Source organism: Anomaloglossus baeobatrachus, chromosome 9 (assembly GCF_048569485.1).
Source record: "Anomaloglossus baeobatrachus isolate aAnoBae1 chromosome 9, aAnoBae1.hap1, whole genome shotgun sequence".
Classification (NCBI taxonomy): Eukaryota; Metazoa; Chordata; class Amphibia; order Anura; family Aromobatidae; genus Anomaloglossus; species Anomaloglossus baeobatrachus.
This window is the reverse complement of record NC_134361.1, coordinates 199,120,493-199,139,438: the sequence shown is the minus strand read 5'-3', so window position 1 is coordinate 199,139,438 and position 18,946 is coordinate 199,120,493. Positions and strand designations below refer to the sequence as shown.

Genomic DNA, 18,946 nt, shown 5'->3' with positions numbered 1-18,946 from the left:
TGCAGCAATTTCTGCACCAAATACTTAGAGTCCCAACCAACAGGATTTTCCTATATAAACTAAAGCCAGTGCTATACCGGCGCTATCCTGCTGATTCTATACATACCTTTAGTTGTGAGATCAGATGTATAGTTTCTGAAATACAGGCAAGTAAAGTTTGTGAAATGCTCTGTTATTTGATGAGAGGTGCAATAGAATATCTAATAGGTGGGTCGGGTTTTGCTAGTTATTCCCGCCCATGTTTACCTGTCCTTCCTCCCCCTGTCCTTCCTTCCTCCCCCTGTAATAACAGAGACAGGGGGGAGAAAGGACAGGCAGGCAGACAGGGTGGGAATAACTAGCAAAGCCCGACCCACTTATTAGATATTCCGTGGAACTTCTCATCAAATAACTGTGCATTTCACAAACTTTACTTGCCTGTATTTCAGAAGAAGGGAATTTTGTTTACTTACCGTAAATTCCTTTTCTTCTAGCTCCTATTGGGAGACCCAGACAATTGGGTGTATAGCTTCTGCCTCCGGAGGCCACACAAAGTATTACACTTAAAAGTGTAAACCCCTCCCCTCTGCCTATACACCCCCCCGTGCATCACGGGCTCCTCAGTTTTGGTGCAAAAGCAGGAAGGAGGAAACTTATAAATTGGTCTAAGGTAAATTCAATCTGAAGGATGTTCGGAGAACTGAAAACCATGAACCCAGAACAATTCAACATGAACAACATGTGTACACAAAAGAACAACAGCCCGAAGGGAACAGGGGCGGGTGCTGGGTCTCCCAATAGGAGCTAGAAGAAAAGGAATTTACGGTAAGTAAACAAAATTCCCTTCTTCTTTGTCGCTCCATTGGGAGACCCAGACAATTGGGACGTCCAAAAGCAGTCCCTGGGTGGGTAAAAGAATACCTCGGTAATAGAGCCGTAAAACGGCCCCTTCCTACAGGTGGGCTACCGCCGCCTGAAGGACTCGCCTACCTAGGCTGGCATCTGCCGAAGCATAGGTATGCACCTGATAGTGTTTCGTGAAAGTGTGCAGACTCGACCAGGTAGCCGCCTGACACACCTGCTGAGCCGTAGCCTGGTGCCGCAATGCCCAGGACGCACCCACGGCTCTGGTAGAATGGGCTTTCAGCCCTGAAGGAACCGGAAGCCCAGAAGAACGGTAGGCTTCAAGAATTGGTTCCTTGATCCACCGAGCCAAGGTTGACTTGGAAGCCTGCGACCCTTTACGCTTGCCAGCGACAAGGACAAAGAGCGCATCCGAGCGGCGCAGGGGCGCCGTACGAGAAATGTAGAGTCTAAGTGCTCTCACAAGATCTAACAAGTGCAAATCCTTTTCACATTGGTGAACTGGATGAGGGCAAAAAGAAGGTAAGGAGATATCCTGATTGAGATGAAAAGGGGATACCACCTTAGGGAGAAATTCCGGAACCGGACGCAGAACCACCTTGTCCTGGTGAAAAACCAGGAAGGGGGCTTTGCATGACAGTGCAGCTAGCTCAGACACTCTCCGAAGTGATGTGACTGCCACTAGGAAGACCACCTTCTGTGAAAGGCGTGAAAGAGAAATATCTCTCATTGGCTCGAAAGGTGGTTTCTGAAGAGCCGTTAGCACCCTGTTCAGATCCCAGGGTTCTAACGGGCGCTTGTAAGGAGGGACTATGTGGCAAACCCCCTGCAGGAACGTGCGTACCTGCGGAAGCCTGGCTAGACGCTTTTGAAAAAACACAGAGAGCGCCGAGACTTGTCCCTTAAGAGAGCCGAGCGACAAACCCTTTTCCATTCCGGATTGAAGGAAGGACAGAAAAGTGGGCAAGGCAAATGGCCAGGGAGTAAAACCCTGATCAGAGCACCAGGATAAGAAGATCCTCCACGTCCTGTGGTAGATCTTGGCGGACGTTGGTTTCCTGGCCTGTCTCATAGTGGCAATGACCTCTTGAGATAACCCTGAAGATGCTAGGATCCAGGACTCAATGGCCACACAGTCAGGTTGAGGGCCGCAGAATTCAGATGGAAAAATGGCCCTTGAGACAGTAAGTCTGGACGGTCTGGTAGTGCCCACGGTTGACCCACCGTGAGATGCCACAGATCCGGGTACCACGACCTCCTCGGCCAGTCTGGGGCGATGAGGATGGCGCGGCGGCATTCGGACCTGATCTTGCGTAATACTCTGGGCAGCATTGCCAGAGGAGGAAATACATAAGGCAGCCGAAACTGCGACCAATCCTGAACTAATGCGTCTGCCGCCAGAGCTCTGTGATCTTGAGACCGTGCCATGAAAAGGTTCAGCAGTGCCCGGGGCTTGTGTTACAGGTCTGGACTGCAAAGCTTCTAGTATCTTAGCAGACCATTTATCCATAGACTCAGAAAGTTTGTCAGCGAATACTGCAAACTCTGTCCCTGTCACCTGGACAGTGGCAGCAGGTGGTTCCACCTGGGCCGAGGGCCCCACCAGTGGCAGAGGCTCCGGCTGAGTGAGTGTCACAGGGGCCGAGCATTGCACACAATGAGGGTAGGTGGAACCTGCAGGTAGCATAGCCGCACATGAGGTACAGGTTGCAAAGTAAGCCTCTGCCTTGGCACCCTTGCTTTTTGCGGACGACATGCTGTTGTCTCCTCTTAGAGCAATCAGAGAGGGTATATAGCCAAAGCAATAGTGCGGCCGTACAGCGTAAATGTATACAATATAAGCATATAAATATACACTTCGGCACCCAGGGGGGAAGGCACCTAGTAACAGGTGCTGCTTACCGACCGCCCTCAGCGTTTGTGTGACCACCAGATTCCCTGCCTGGGCCTCCCAGAGCTGTTGGAGCTCGTCTCTGAAGTTCTCCAGCGTCAGAAGTGCTGATAGGAATGGCTGCCAGCGTTCTGAGAGGAGGAGGGAGCCGTGGGCGTGCCTTAGAAAGTGCGGGAATCTGGTGCCCCACGGTGCTCAGTGAGGGGGGAGGAGGATACTAAGTATGCTCCAGCCCTCAGCGCTGACGTCCAGTGCAGCGTCCCGCCCTTACCCCTGACTGGCAGGCCTGGGGGCGGGAATATGCGGTACTAGGCCGCAAAAGCCGGGGACTAAAGTTATAAGCGCGGCCGGCAAACAAGCGCGATCAGCGCGGTAGTCCCGGCGCACAAACACAACCAGCAGCTGCTGCAGCGTCCATTACACAGGCGCTCTATGCGCCGTCCCCAAGGGGACACAGAGTACCTCAGAGGAGCAGGGCCTTTCCCTGACGATACCCGGTCTCCTGTCCAGCAGATTCCCCCAGGGGCTGCGGAGGGAGCACGGTCCCAGTGCCTGGTGACCGGTAAGGATCCCACTTCACCCAGAGCCCCTAAGGGATGGGGAAGGAAAACGGCATGTGGCTCCTGCCTGTGTACCCGCAATGGGTACCTCAACCTTAACAGCACCGCCGAGCCAGAGTGGGGTGAGAAGGGAGCATGCCGGGGGCCCTGTTATGGGCCCTCTTTTCTTCCATCCGATACAATCAGCAGCTGCTGCTGACTAAATTGTGGAGCTTGCGTGCATGTGTGCCTCCTTCAACACAAAGCATAAAAACTGAGGAGCCCGTGATGCACGGGGGGTGTATAGGCAGAGGGGAGGGGTTTACACTTTTAAGTGTAATACTTTGTGTGGCCTCCGGAGGCAGAAGCTATACACCCAATTGTCTGGGTCTCCCAATGGAGCGACAAAGAAACTATACATCCGATCTCACAACTAAAGCTATGTATAGAATCGGCATGATAGTGCCAGTATAGCACTGGCTTTAGTTTATATAGGAAAATCCTGGTGGCTGGTCCTCTTTAAGGTGAGCACATACCCTAAAAGCTCAGCTCTGGTTCTTATAGAAAGTACAATATCTTTCTTATATCCTTGAATCACCCCTTTAAAGTAGGATAGATAGACAATATAATTATATAATTAATATAAAGATTAGATAAACCAGAAATATTGGGATTCAGTCCCTACTTACTCTCTTGCTGTACGGGCCTGCAGGATGTCTTCATCAGGAGGTGTTAGCTCCTCCATCGGTGAAAGCAGCTGGGAGGCACCGGGCGATGGCTCGGCACTGACATCATTATATGCCTCCTGCTCAGAGCCCGATTCATCTAGTGGAAAGGGAAAGATGGGTAATGTTGGAGTGGATACTTATAGTGATTGATGTCATTTATGTATGGTTTGTATATGCACTACAAAGCCTAGACTGACGGTGGGTCTTCTGACCTGAACACATAGCCTCAAAAATGCCTATGAGGCTGTAATTTTGGGTCAGGAGACACACGGTCAGTCTAGATATTAGTCTGTCTCATTAATTTTCCATGGGACTGCTGTAAAAAGCTGAGTATAGCGCTCCACTATCTCCAACAATCTCATAGAGAATAAATGGTGTGGAGGTTGCATGGCCTCCCTTCGCTCCAGAGCCCTGTTCTTAAGATCTGTGGAAGTTCCCCTAGCGGTCGGACCCCCATTCTTCCTGCTGTGATGTAAATAGACACCTATGTATCTTCTCTGATTGAGGTTTATCTTTTTCTTTTTAGGACCCAGCTGATATCCTCATCTCTCACTGTTAATCCTCATCACTACCCCTTCTGTCCTTAAATACCTGCATTTCTGTTGTGAATGTCATCCGAGGGGGTCATGGTTTGGAGCCCCTTCTGGTGGTCAGGACTGGAGGTAAAGCTGACTGTGACCCAATAGGTTTGGGAGTTAATTGGGAGTTTGGGAAGCCCGATTGCAGATCAGCCTGGGCTATATAGAAGAGCAGTGTCTGCTGGCTGGGGCCGGTGATAGATGTTGTTCCTCAGTCTCTGAATTGGCTTTGCGTTTGTCCTGCCATTTATCCTGTACCTGAACTTTTCCAGATAAGTTGCAAGTTCTTTGCTTTATTGCCTGATCCACACCTAAGGGTGTTTGTGTTTCATTTCATTTTGCTTAAAGTCTGTTTTCTTGCAGGAGAGGAATTGTCTTTCTGTGTTGATGAGCATGGGGGTTCCCCCTCTGCAGGCCCCACTGCAAGGAAAGGGAGATTGTCCCTATTCTACTTGATTGTTTATACTTTTGTATTTGTTGTGTTTTTATTTGTACTTTGTTTCTCCCATTATTTGCAAGAGTACCTGATATAGTGGGGGAGAGTCCGTGTGGTCTCAGTATTTTTTATTATCAGGAGATTGGTATTTTTCCGCAGGGTTTTGCACTGACCGCAATCAGTTTTCTGTCCTGTTCTGTTTTGTTCTATCTAAGAAGTCGGGCCTCGCCTTTGCTAATCTATTTTTCCTATCTGTGTATTGTGTTTTCTTACATCACCGTTGGCTTTATATGTTGGGGGCTTGCTATTCCTTTGGGGACTACTCTGAGGCAAGATAGGTTTCCTCATTTCTATCTGTCAGATGTAGTAAGGTTCTCCAGCTGTGACGAGGTGTCTAAGTGTGTTTAGGAACGCTCCACGGCTACTTCTAGTGTGGTCTGATAGATAGGGGATTGCGGTCAGCTCAGGTTCCAACTACTCTTGTGTTTTTGCTGCTGATGGGATTTTTGTGATCGTCCACGGTGACCAGATCATAACACATTTCACCTTGGTGTTTGCTGGTGATATAGTTACATTTCTATAGGGGCTTGAGTGCAAGCAGTTGGCTTGTATTCATCTCGAGAAACCTTGTTGTACCTCTCTCTGAGTCATCATGGACATAAGTTGCTTGTTTTCTTTCCCCTGTTTGTGCTCCCTGTGTCTTCTTTAGAACTTAGTGGGGTTGACTAAGTGCTCATCCCATCAGTTCCTTACCAAGGGCCCAGTTCAGGGTCAGCTAGGGCCAGATAACCTGCTCAGCGTATAGCTGCGGAACCTATCTAGAGGGGCCAATGGAAAGCTTGATCAGGGGTCACCATCTCCCCTTTCCCTAGACAAAGGGTTCCCTTTATCTCTTCCCTCCCTTTTCGATGTTCGCTTGGTATTTCCCCATACCTAGCGTGATACTGTCTTATTGCTGTTCTTAAAGCAGGCGTTTGATAGCAAGAGGGCTTCTGAAAAACAAAAAAATAAATTCCTGAAACACAAGAACTCACCAGTGTGTTCTCTGCTCTCACTTTCGGTGAGACTCTTGGGACCCGGGGAAGGCGAGCTAGCTTCTGAGGGGCCCGTCCAATGGTTATTTGGTTTTCTCTTGTCCCATAATACCTTGTTTGTTCTGGACAAGGGGCCACCAGATTTAGAGGAATGTCTCTCACTTTTAACTGTAGAATTGGAGGTGGGGTCTAGTGCTTCTTCTGGATCTTCTCTGGAAGTGGAAAACATGGAGATATTATACTTATGGCTTATTAGTGTATTCAAATGTAACACAAACAAAAGTATCGGCAAATCAAGACTGTATCAAAATGAGCGGAGTGTGCCCAAAGGTTCTCCACTTCTTCTACAGGAGTGTATCGTTCCCCAGCCTCCTGACTTCTTGTTTACTGGGGGGCAACGCGCTCGATTGACAGTTTGGACCAGCAGCATCATTACGCCACTGGCCTGAACTATGCGCTCTACGATACTGAGCTCCGAAATAGCTTTGCATCAACTGAGACTGTAGGTGGCTGGATCCAGAGATCAAGGCAGTGATTGCAAGTGTAATGTCCATACCGGTGTCCCCACACTGTCCTTCCCCCCTCCCCCAGGGGAAACGTCGGTTCTCTCACCTGCCGGGCCATCACACAGTGGCTGCCTCATCCCCGGTCCATGCTGCTGTCTACTCAGTGCCTGTGTACATCTCACAGGCCTCCTGGTACTGCAAGAAGAGTTTGCACGTGGCCACATCCCTTTTCTTAAATGGCCAGCGAACCTTGACCTGGAAGTGCCTCTCAGGTCAGCTGAGAAGTTTCAGGTATTTAAGGCACCTTCCCAGGGGGCATTGCTCTAGAATCACTGCGTTGAGAAACACGTGATGGTGTCTCCGCAGTGGTGGATGTTGATCTCCCTAAGGTCAACCATCCTTGCTGACATAGTCTTTTACTTGGCATTTCTCCCACTAGCCAGATTCCTACTCCACACTGATGAGGGGCAAGAAGGGAATTTTGTTACTTACCGTAAATTCCTTTTCTTCTAGCTCCTATTGGGAGACCCAGACGATTGGGTGTATAGCTACTGCCTCCGGAGGCCACACAAAGCATTACACTAAAAAGTGTAAGGCCCCTCCCCTTCTGGCTATACACCCCCAGTGGGATCACTGGCTCACCAGTTTTAGTGCAAAAGCAAGAAGGAGGAAAGCCAATAACTTGGTTAAACAAATTCACTCCGAGTAACATCGGAGAACTGAAAAACCGTTCAACATGAACAACATGTGTACCCGAAAAAACCCAAAAATCCCGAAGGACAACAGGGCGGGTGCTGGGTCTCCCAATAGGAGCTAGAAGAAAAGGAATTTACGGTAAGTAACAAAATTCCCTTCTTCTTCGGCGCTCCATTGGGAGACCCAGACGATTGGGACGTCCAAAAGCTGTCCCTGGGTGGGTAAAGAAATACCTCATGTTAGAGCTGCGAAGACAGCCCTCCCCTACGGGGAAGCAACTGCCGCCTGCAGGACTCTTCTACCTAGGCTGGCGTCCGCCGAAGCATAGGTATGCACCTGATAATGTTTGGTGAAAGTGTGCAGACTCGACCAGGTAGCTGCCTGGCACACCTGTTGAGCCGTAGCCTGGTGTCGCAATGCCCAGGACGCACCCACGGCTCTGGTAGAATGGGCCTTCAGCCCTGATGGAACCGGAAGCCCAGCAGAACGGTAGGCTTCAAGAATTGGTTCTTTGATCCATCGAGCCAGGGTGGCCTTAGAAGCCTGCGACCCTTTGCGCTTACCAGCGACAAGGACAAAGAGTGCATCCGAACGGCGCAGGGGCGCCGTGCGGGAAATGTAGATTCTGAGTGCTCTCACCAGATCTAACAAATGTAAATCCTTCTCATACCGATGAACTGCATGAGGACAAAACGAAGGCAAAGAGATATCCTGATTAAGATGAAAAGAGGATACCACCTTCGGGAGAAACTCCTGAATGGGGCGCAGCACTACCTTGTCCTGGTGGAAGACCAGGAAGGGAGCCTTGGAAGACAGCGCTGCTAGCTCACTCTCCGAAGAGATGTGATCGCTACTAGAAAAGCCACTTTCTGTGATAGTCTAGAAAGTGAAACCTCCCTCAGAGGCTCGAAGGGCGGCTTCTGGAGGGCAACTAGTACCCTGTTCAGATCCCATGGATCTAACGGCCGCTTGTACGGGGGTGCAATATGACAAACCCCCTGCAGGAACGTGCGCACCTTAGGAAGTCGTGCTAGACGCTTCTGAAAAAAGACGGATAGCGCCGAGACTTGCCCTTTAAGGGAGCCGAGCGACAAACCTTTTTCTAACCCAGATTGCAGGAAAGAAAGAAAGGTAGGCAATGCAAATGGCCAGGGAGACACTCCCTGAGCAGAGCACCAGGATAAGAATATCCTCCACGTTCTGTGGTAGATCTTAGCGGACGTGGGCTTCCTAGCCTGTCTCATGGTGGCAACGACCCCTTGGGATAATCCTGAAGACCCTAGGATCCAGGACTCAATGGCCACACAGTCAGGTTCAGGGCCGCAGAATTCCGATGGAAAAAACGGCCCTTGGGACAGTAAGTCTGGTCGGTCTGGTAGTGCCCACGGTTGGCCGACCGTGAGATGCCACAGATCCGGATACCACGCCCTCCTTGGCCAGTCTGGGGCGACGAGTATGACGCGGCTGCATTCGGATCTGATCTTGCGTAGCACTCTGGGCAAGAGTGCCAGAGGTGGAAACACATAAGGGAGCCGGAACTGCGACCAATCTTGCACTAAGGCGTCTGCCGCCAGAGCTCTGTGATCGCGGGACCGTGCTATGAAGGTTGGGACCTTGTTGTTGTGCCTGGACGCCATTAGGTCGACGTCCGGCCTTCCCCAGCGGCTACAGATTTCCTGAAACACGTCCGGGTGAAGGGACCATTCTCCTGCGTCCATGCCCTGGCGGCTGAGGAAGTCTGCTTCCCAGTTTTCTACGCCGGGGATGTGAACTGCGGATACGGTGGAGGCCGTGGCTTCCACCCACATCATAATCCGCCGGACTTCCTGGAAGGCTTGCCGACTGCGTGTCCCCCCTTGGTGATTGATGTATGCCACCGCTGTGGAGTTGTCCGATTGAATTCGGATCTGCTTCCCTTCCAGCCACTGTTGGAAGGCTAGTAGGGCAAGATACACTGCTCTGATTTCCAGAACATTGATCTGAAGGGTGGACTCCTGCTGAGTCCACGTACCCTGAGCCCTGTGGTGGAGAAACACTGCTCCCCACCCTGACAGACTCGCGTCTGTCGTGACTACCGCCCAAGACGGTGGTAGGAAGGATCTTCCCTGTGATAATGAGGTGGGAAGAAGCCACCATTGCAGAGAGTCCTTGGCCGTCTGTGAAAGGGATACTTTCCTGTTCAGGGATGTTGACTTCCCGTCCCATTGGCGGAGAATGTCCCAATAAAGAGGACGCAGATGAAACTGCGCAAACGGAACCGCCTCCATTGCCGCCACCATCTTCCCGAGGAAGTGCATGAGGCGTCTTAAGGAGTGCGACTGACCGTGACGGAGAGTCTGCACCCCGGTCTGTAGTGACCGCTGCTTGTCCAGCGGAAGCTTCACTAGCGCTGAGAGGGTATGAAACTCCATGCCAAGATACGTTAGTGATTGGGTCGGTGACAGGTTTGACTTTGAGAAGTTGATGATCCACCCGAACGTCTGGAGAGTCTCCAGCGCAACATTCAGGCTGAGTTGGCATGCCTCTTGAGAGGGTGCCTTGACAAGTAGATCGTCCAAGTAAGGGATCACAGAGTGTCCCTGTGAGTGCAAGACTGCTACCACTGCCGCCATGACCTTGGTGAACACCCGTGGGGCTGTCGCCAGACCAAATGGCAGAGCTACGAACTGGAGATGTTCGTCTCCTATCACAAAACGTAGAAAACGTTGGTGCTCTGTAGCAATCGGCACGTGGAGATAAGCATCTTTGATGTCTATTGATGCTAGGAAATTTCCTTGAGACATTGAGGCAATGACGGAGCGGAGGGTTTCATCCGGAACCGCCTGGCCTCCACGTGCTTGTTGAGCAGTTTTGGGTCCAGAATGGAACGGAAAGAGCCGTCCTTTTTTGGCACCACAACCAGATTGGAGGAAAACCGTGTCTTGTTCCTGAAGAGGAACAGGGATTACCACTCCTTCTGCCTGCAGAAGAGCATCGGCTCGGTGGGGAGGTGGGGACGTTCTGAAGAATCGAGTCGGAGGACGAGAACAGAACTCTGTCCTGTGCACGTGGGCACAATGTCCCTCACCCACCGGTCTGTGACCTGTGGCAGCTAAATGTCGCCAAAGGCGAGCGAGTCTGCCATCAACCGCGGATGCGGAGAGATGAGAGAGCTGAGAGTCATGAGGAGACCGCCTTGGTAGCGGTTCCTCCGGCTGCCTTCCTTGGGCGTGATTGAGCCCCCGGAAGCTGAGCCCCTCTGAGGCTTTTCAGCTCTTTTGGACGAGGACAATTGGGACCTGCCCGAGCTTGGGAAGGACCGAAACCTCGACTGTCCTTCCAGGACAGCATTAATAGGGTAAGTCGCAATGCAGACATTGCGAGGTTACGGACGCCCCTGCGGCACAAATGTACATATGCTCAAGACCAGCTGTGCAAGAACAGCTGAAAAGCTTAGGGTGCCCATACGGCTGTAAATGCCGGAGCAACCGACACGCCGATAGCCTCATAGACAGATTTCAACCAGAGTCCATCTGTCTAGCATCTTCAAGTGAAGTCCCATCTCCACTGCAACTATGCTCTAGCCGCAAGCCTGGAGATTGGAGAATCCAGCTTTGGACCCTGGGTCCCGCGCTTGACCACGTCAGGGGGAAAAGGATAACGTGTATCCTTAATACGTTTGGAGAAAACGCTTATCTGGTAAGCGTGGTGTTCCTGGACTGCTTCTCTGAAGTCAGCGTGGCCAGAAAAATACTCAATATACGTTTGAGCTACTGAAATGGGACTTCTCCTGCTGTGAAGCTGACTCCTCCGCTGGGGGAGCTGAGGGAGAAAGATCCAACATTCCATTGATGGACGCTATAGGATCATTCCTTATGGCGTCACCATCCGGTGTATCCGGATTGAGAGCGGTGTCAGGATCAAAGTCCTGATGAGCTACGTCTGCCTCATCATACAGAGAGTCTTCCTGGGATCCCCCCGGAGCACCGATTTTATTCCAAATGAGGGTGGCCAGGGAGCAATGATCCAGATTGCCCATGGCCTGTCCGGACTGCAAGTCTCTATCCCATTGCAACTCCATCCCTGTCCTTGGACAGGGTTGACAGGTGGCTCCTTTGGCCACGTCTAGTAGAGACCCCGGCTGACCAAGTGCTCCAGGGGAGCATTGCACACAATGGGGTTCAGTGCCGTGGAACAGTATCACATGCAGTAAAAACAGCATCGAAAGCCTGTGTTGCTTATATGCTGCTGCCGGCTAGCCATCTAGGATATAGAGCCAAGAATGGCGACCGTACAGTGCAACATAAAGTACAAATGAACACTGCAGCACATGCAATACAAGCAGCATAGAAAGCCTGTGCCTTGGCACCCCTGCTTTTCTGCTGCTGTAGACTAGCCATCTAGGGGAATATAGCCCAGAATATCGACCATACAGTGCAATGTATAGCATACAAGCATAAGTACAAATGAACACTGCAACCCCTGCAATACAAGCAGCATAGAAAAAACCTGTGCCTCAGCACCCTTGCTTTTCTGCTGCTGTAGTCTAGTCATTCTAGGCGAAAATAGCCCAGACTAGCGACCGTACAGTGCGGTGTATAGCATACAAGCATAAATACACATGAACACTTCAGTACATGCAATACAAGCAGCATGGAAAGCCTGTGCCTTAGCACCCCTGCTTTCCTGCTGCTGATGTGTCGCCATCTAAGAGGGCATATAGCCAAAAATAGCGACCTATGCAGTGTAAGCATAAAATACAAATGGACAACTGCGGTATTTAGTGGGGTCAGCACTTCAGGTGCCGCTTACCGCCCGCCTATAAGCGGGTGTGTGGTCGCCCTAGTCCTGTGCCTGGTTGCCCAGAGTCCGATCTCTCAGCTCGGACTGCAGGAATGGCTGCCGGCGTCCTTCTCCAGCTCGTGTGGGTAGGGGCGGGCCGTGGGCGTGCCCCCAAGTCAGAGCGGGAAACCGGCGTCCCACAGTGTCCAGTGAGAGGGCTGGAGCATGTAAATAAGGCTCCAGCCCTCGGCGCTGCTGATTGTACAGCGTCTCTCCCCTACCCTGATTGACAGGGTGGGGGCGGGAACGAAGCGGAGCTAGGCCGCAAAAGCCGGGGACTGGATTTATAAGCGCCGCCGCCGTAAAAGCGCGGTCGGCGCTAAGTCCCCGGCGCACTACAAGTCCCAGCCGCGCCGCCGCTCCCGGAGCGTCCGGCGCGGTAGTTCCCCATACATAAAGTCACTCAGCTAGGCTGCAGTGACTGTAACCCTTTACTGTCCCCGGCGCACTAGCACACCCAGCAAGTCTGGAGTGTGCTGTGCCTGTGTGTACGGGGACACAGAGTACCTGAATGGTGCAGGGCCATGTCCCTGAACGGTACCCAGCTCCGTATCCAGCAGGTTCAATGGGTCTGTGGATGGAGCCCGGCCTCAGGGCTTTGGGGCCGGTAAGATCCCACTTCCTCAGAGCCCCTCAGGGGGATGGGGAAGGAAAAACAGCATGTGGGCTCCAGCCGCCGTACCAGCAATAGGTACCTCAACCTTACAAACCACCAGCGGGGTGAGAAGGGAGCATGCTGGGGGCCCTATATGGGCCCTCTTTTCTTCCATCCGATATAGTCAGCAGCTACTGCTGACTAAACAGTGGAGCTATGCGTGGATGTCTGACCTCCTTCGCACAAAGCAGAAAACTGGTGAGCCAGTGATCCCACTGGGGGTGTATAGCCAGAAGGGGAGGGGCCTTACACTTTTTAGTGTAATGCTTTGTGTGGCCTCCGGAGGCAGTAGCTATACACCCAATCGTCTGGGTCTCCCAATGGAGCGCCGAAGAAATACCCCGAAACAGCTGTCTGTGGATGGATACCATGTTTGGCATAGGTGGTTTCCTTGACTGGAGACTGCCCTTCCCGTGGTTGTTCCTTCCCGGTGAAAGACCTGGCTAGTTTCCTGCCAGCGTTGGGAAACATGTGATGGTGTCTACGCAGGCCTTCTTGCTTGGAATATTCCCCTTTAGGGAGGTGCCCGGGCAACAAGTTAGTTACGCTGCTAGTTCTCAGGTCCTGTGTGCTGCTGCTGTTGTTGTGCTACATGCTGCTGCTGATTTCTGCTTCTGTTTCAGTGCGCTCCTTATCTGCTGTTGCTGCTGTTATGACTACCTACGTCGGCCATCTGCTATGCTACTAGCTGATACATGCCGGTCGCCAGTGCCATAACCATTCATCCATCATCCTGGACGGATCCACAACTCTGTCTGCTGTTGCTGTCATTACCACCAGAGACTGTACTGTGTCCGTGGCGCCAGCTGTTAGGGTACCGCAGAGCCCCTGGGGCTGACCTCTGCCAGCTGCTTACCAGCATATATACTTGCTGCCACCTCCTGTAGCCGTAGTGAAGACTCGGTGGCCGGTCCAGTTCACTCCCCCAGGCAAGTGAACGGTACCTTCAGTCCAGTGAATCCACTAATACAGTCCTCGCCCCTTTAAGCTGCCCAAACACTTTTACGGCTGACGGTCATCTCTCATGACTCCCTCATACACTTTATCTCGGCTAAGGACATATGTTTTTCCAATAGTGAGAGTGGAGTAAGCTGTGGCCTTAAACTCCTAATAGGGAATTAACTAAATATCATCTGTCAGACGGAAATCAGGAGAGGCCCAAACACATAAAATGGTCCGCTGGTTGACCCCTTGCCACATCTGGACCAACCACACAACAGTAGCTATCGCGCGCTGTATAGATGTCACCCCAGGTGCGATAGGACGCCTAGTGAGCAACGCAACACTAAGGGTAAACCAGGGAAGAAGTACAATGGAAGGTCATGGCAATAGAGATAGGGAACCTGAGTGTTATCCCTGCACTCCATAATATCCCTAGATGGGTCTTTCCCCCGTGCGACATCACATGCCTAGGCCCTGCTGGCCCTGAACTCACCCTGACTAGTGAGAAGGCAAGCAAGACACTAGTCTCACTACTGCAATAAAAGAATAAGAGGAAGGTAAGACCAATGGTTGGGGAAAAACACAACAAACAATACTCCATGGCTTCTCCAGTAGGAAACTTCTCAACTGCAACAGAAACAAACACCTCAGCTTCTTTAGAGACAAGCTCCTTCAAAGTGATCAGTATAGAAGATCTATTAACCTATTATCTACCAATGTCCTTTTTTTGGGACGCCTAATTTTTTGCTTAAAATTCATTAAATTAAATTAATTAATTCAATTCATTCATTCATTAAATTAATTAATTTTGCTTAAATTTCATTTTTATTTTTTTTTTTATAAAAAATCTGTCATTTAATAAAAATAAAAAAAAACAAAACTTCAAATTTGGCAAGTAATGGGTTAATGGCATGGAGTGAAGCCAGGAGTGGGTAAATATAGTGGAAGGGTGTGACGATAAGATGCTGCAGCTGTGATTAAGGCTCTGAGTAATCTCAGCCAGAAGGGAAAGGGTCCTTAACCCGTCAGCATCAAAGGAAAGTAAATCCATAAAAGACACCTTCTTATATAAAGTCATAGTTAATATCTGCATAAAATGTTTACTACCTTTTCTTTAAAAAAAATATTTTTTTAATTTACAGTAACTTTTGAAAAATGCAAGAATGCGAGAAACACCTTTAAGATATCAATTGTTTTACTTTAAAGATGACCTGTTACTTGTCATAAATATAAATATATATATATATATATATATATATATATATATATAATATATTTTTTATTTTTTTTTTGTGTTAATGCTGATTTTCTCTTGAATCCGGCGATGTTTTTCTTTTGTTCCTGCTCCTCTCCGTTTCTGAGATATGGCCTTCTATTCCCTAGAAAGTAATCTACTCTTTTTAGTCAAGTGGGCGTGTTCCACAACTTTTCTCTGTAGGCGTCTTCTTCGGGACCACACCCATTTGGCTAAAAAGACTTGTTTTATATACAGAGAAGTGGGTCCATATCTCAGGAACGGTGAGGAGCAGGAACAAAAGAAACACAACACTGGATTCAGGAAAAACAGCGGCAATTACACCAGGTAAGCAAATTACATATTTATAGCAAATGAGAGGTCCCCTTTAAGTACAGCAATGCAGAAGATATAGTAAAGCAGAAAGTAGATAGAGGGTCTTACTGAGTAAGTCGTAGCTGATCTCTCTGCTTTTGGATGGACCGACTACTTTCTGATCCAAGAAATCCACTGTCAGTTTCTGGGGACAGAATTCTCCTCTGTAGAACAGAAAAAAAGATGATTTTATAACAAAATCAAAAATATTTAAAGTCATCAAAAGAGAAAAATACTAATAGTAAGTTAAAGGGCTTGTCTATCTGGGCCCAAGGATGGCATAGAGGGGGGTCCTGATTGAAGAACCCCTCTTTGAGATAGACTGAAGAACTGCTGATGAGTGTGGGGACTGGGACATCTATTAGGCCGCTTTCACACTGCGTTCCTCTCCCCATTCAGTGGTCCCGTCCGAATCCCCCCGCAAAACCGCTTTTGGACGTATGCGCTGAGAGGGCCTTTGACTATTAGGCTATGTGTCCACGGTAGAATGTTGCTGCGGATTTTTCTGCACCAAAATCCGCGGCTTTCCCGCAAAATTCGCACCTTTTTAAAGGTGCGGATTTGCCGCGGAATTACCGCGGATTTACTGCGGAATTGCCGCGGATTTTTTTTTTTTCCCCCCAATTCTATAGCCAAAATGCGGATCAAAATCCGCAACAATAATTGACATGTTGCAGATTTTTCCGGATCAAAATCCGCGGCAAATCCGCCACGGAAAAATCCGCAGCGTGGGCACAGCATTTCCAAAATGCCATAGAAATGGCTGGGAAGTGCCGCTGCTGCAGATTTTCGGAAAATCCGCGGCTTTTCCGCGAGAAATCCGCGCATTTTCCGCAGCGTGGACACATAGCCTAATGGGCAGATGGAGTCAACGTGTGCTCTGTCGCGCACCATTTTTGGAAGTAGACGCCTACTGGAGGAGGACACCCAGATGTAGTAGACTGCATCTAGGTGTCCGCCTCTTGTAAACATATACTCCCGAAAATGGTGCATGACAGAGCACACGGTGACTATGTCTGCACCATTATAGTCACTGGCCCCGTCTGTGCATACGTCCGAAACCCGTTTTGTGGGCAGTTTGGACGGACAGGACCACTGAACGGCGAGACCGGGGCACTGAGCAGGGAACCAGGGCTCCTAGACTGGCCCTTAGACTAGGGAGTCCTAGCTATCCCTTATCTCAGAGATACCTCTGAAGGTGGAGATGTCTGAGCCACCTTCCTGACCAGCCCTAATGTTATACCTCCTCCCTCTAACCCAGCGGAGGGCTGGGATAGGAGTGTGATAAAACTAACAGAGATAGAAACCAAAACTATCTCACATCCTGCTCACACAAAAGGTACAAGACAATAGGAGGAAGGAGGAAAATAAAAGCAGGGAAGAAACAACAAGACAACGAGAGAATTCCACAACAACTCCAAGCACCACACAATGTAATCACCAGCAGTACTTGGACACAACAGCACACAGACCAAGACAGCAATAAACTATAGTCGGCATGAGAAGACAGATTCCAACCATCTCAAAAAGGTGGGAAGTAAATGTGATAGGTCTCCAACAACATGTGATCCCAGAGGATAACTCTTGCTAGCCTAACCATTAATTAGCACACAGTTGGTCGATGACCAAGCCTGCCTGTGTAACTCAGAAATACCAGAGAAACCATAGGGTGGAGTGTCAGAATCTGTAGTGTGAACAGCGACTTATGCCATGACACTCAGAGAGTTTTGAGCAAAACTGTGTGACAGCAACAGCCAGGATCATATATTTGACCAGCCGCTACACAGGTGCCTCTATCCTGTGCCAGTCACTACACTGGTTGTCCAGCCACTACAGAATAACTTACACTCATCCAAAAAGCTCTCATCAGTGCTGCACTACCCTACCTCTCCTATATCATCTCTGTTTACCACCCTACTCCTTTCTCTCTGTTTTGCTAATGATCAAAGACTAATATCGTCCATAAACCAAACCTCCCACTGCCATCTCCATAACTTTTCTTGTGCTGCGCCAGTTCTCTGAAATGTGCTACTCCGGACAAGTTGGTTAATTCCCAAAGTATTCAGTTTTAAGTATGCCCATCTCTTTAGGCAGGCTTATCACATCACCTCACTAATCTAACTTTCCTTGGGTCTCTCGTCCTACCTTTTCTTCAATATCTTGTTCCTGTTATCATCTGTTATCACACTCCATGCATCCACCTTGTATATGGAAATATAGATACACTTGCTGGGGGTCCCTTACTTCTCTCTGCTGAGCAGGTCCCTTACGTCTCTCTTCTAAGCAGGTCCCTCACTTCTCTCTTCTCAGCAGGTCCCTCACTTCTCTCTTCTCAGCAGGTCCCTCACTTCTCTCTTCTCAGCAGGTCCCTCACTTCTCAGCAGGTCCCTCACTTCTCTCTTCTGAGTAGGCCCCTCACTTCTCTCTGCTGAGCAGATCCCTCACTTCTTTCTTCTCAGCAGGTCCTACACTTCTCTCTTCTGAGCTGAGCTGGTCCCTCACTTCTCTCTTCTCAGCATGTCTCTCACTTCTCTCTTCTGAGCAGGTCCCTCACTTCTCTCTTCCGAGTAGGTCCCTCACTTCTCTCTCTTCTGAGCAGGTCCCTCACTTCTCTCTTCTGAACAGGTCCCTCACTTCTCTCTTCTGAACAGGTCCCAAACGTCTCTCTTCTGAGCAGGTCCCTCACTTCTCTCTCTTCTGAGCAGATACCTCACTTCTCTCTCTTCTGAGCAGATCCCTCACTTCTTTCTTCTCAGCAGGTCCTACACTTCTCTCTTCTGAGCTGAGCTGGTCCCTCACTTCTCTCTTCTCAGCATGTCTCTCACTTCTCTCTTCTGAGCAGGTCCCTCACTTCTCTCTTCCGAGTAGGTCCCTCACTTCTCTCTTCTTAGCAGGTCCCTCACTTCTCTCTTCTGAACAGGTCCCTCACTTCTCTCTTCTGAACAGGTCCCAAACGTCTCTCTTCTGAGCAGGTCCCTCACTTCTCTCTCTTCTGAGCAGATCCCTCACTTCTCTCTCTTCTGAGCAGGTCCCTCACTTCTCTCTACTGAGCAGGTCCCTCACTTCTCTCTTCTGAGCAGGTCCCTCACTTCTCTCTTCTAAGCAGGTACCTCACTTCTCTCTCTTCTCAGCAGGTCCCTCATTTCTCTCTTTTAAGCAGGTCCCACACTTCTCTCTTCTGAGCAGGTCCCTCACCTCTCTCTTCTAAGCAGGTCCCTCACTTCTCTCTGCTGAGCAGGTCCCTCACTTCTCTCTCTTCTCAGAAGGTCCCTCACTTCTCTCTTTTATGCAGGTTCCTCACTTCTCTCTTCTGAGCAGGTCCCTCACTTCGCTCTTCTGAGCAGGTCCCTCACTTCTTTCTTCTGAGCAGGTCCCTCACTTCTCTCTTCTGAGCAGGTCCCTCACTTCTCTCTGCTGAGCAGGTCCCTCACTTCTCTCTGCTGAGCAGGTCCCTCACTTCTCTCTTCTCAGCAGGTCCCTCACTTCTCTCTCTTCTCAGCAGGTCCCTCACTTCTCTCTTTTATGCAGGTCCCTCACTTCTCTCTTGTCAGCAGGTCCCTCACTTCTCAGCAGGTCCCTCACTTCTCTCTTCTGAGCAGGTCCCTCACTTCTCTCTGCTGAGCAGGTCCCTCACTTCTCTCTTGTCAGCAGGTCCCTCACTTCTCTCT

At 49.9% G+C, this 18,946-nt stretch overlaps 1 protein-coding gene across 3 annotated transcripts in view; it reads right to left on the bottom strand.

Annotated features, from left to right (window-relative positions):
- Nucleotides 1-18,946, bottom strand: part of AKNA (AT-hook transcription factor) — an 80,445-nt gene that overhangs the window by 23,378 nt on the left and 38,121 nt on the right. For all 3 annotated transcript variants that reach the window (XM_075324207.1, XM_075324206.1, XM_075324208.1), the window contains exons 13-15: nucleotides 15,348-15,442; nucleotides 6,050-6,261; nucleotides 3,963-4,098 (exon numbers count right to left, since the gene is read on the bottom strand). In XM_075324207.1, the coding sequence (XP_075180322.1) occupies nucleotides 3,963-4,098; nucleotides 6,050-6,261; nucleotides 15,348-15,442 (443 nt within the window). The remainder of the gene's footprint in view (nucleotides 1-3,962; nucleotides 4,099-6,049; nucleotides 6,262-15,347; nucleotides 15,443-18,946) is intronic.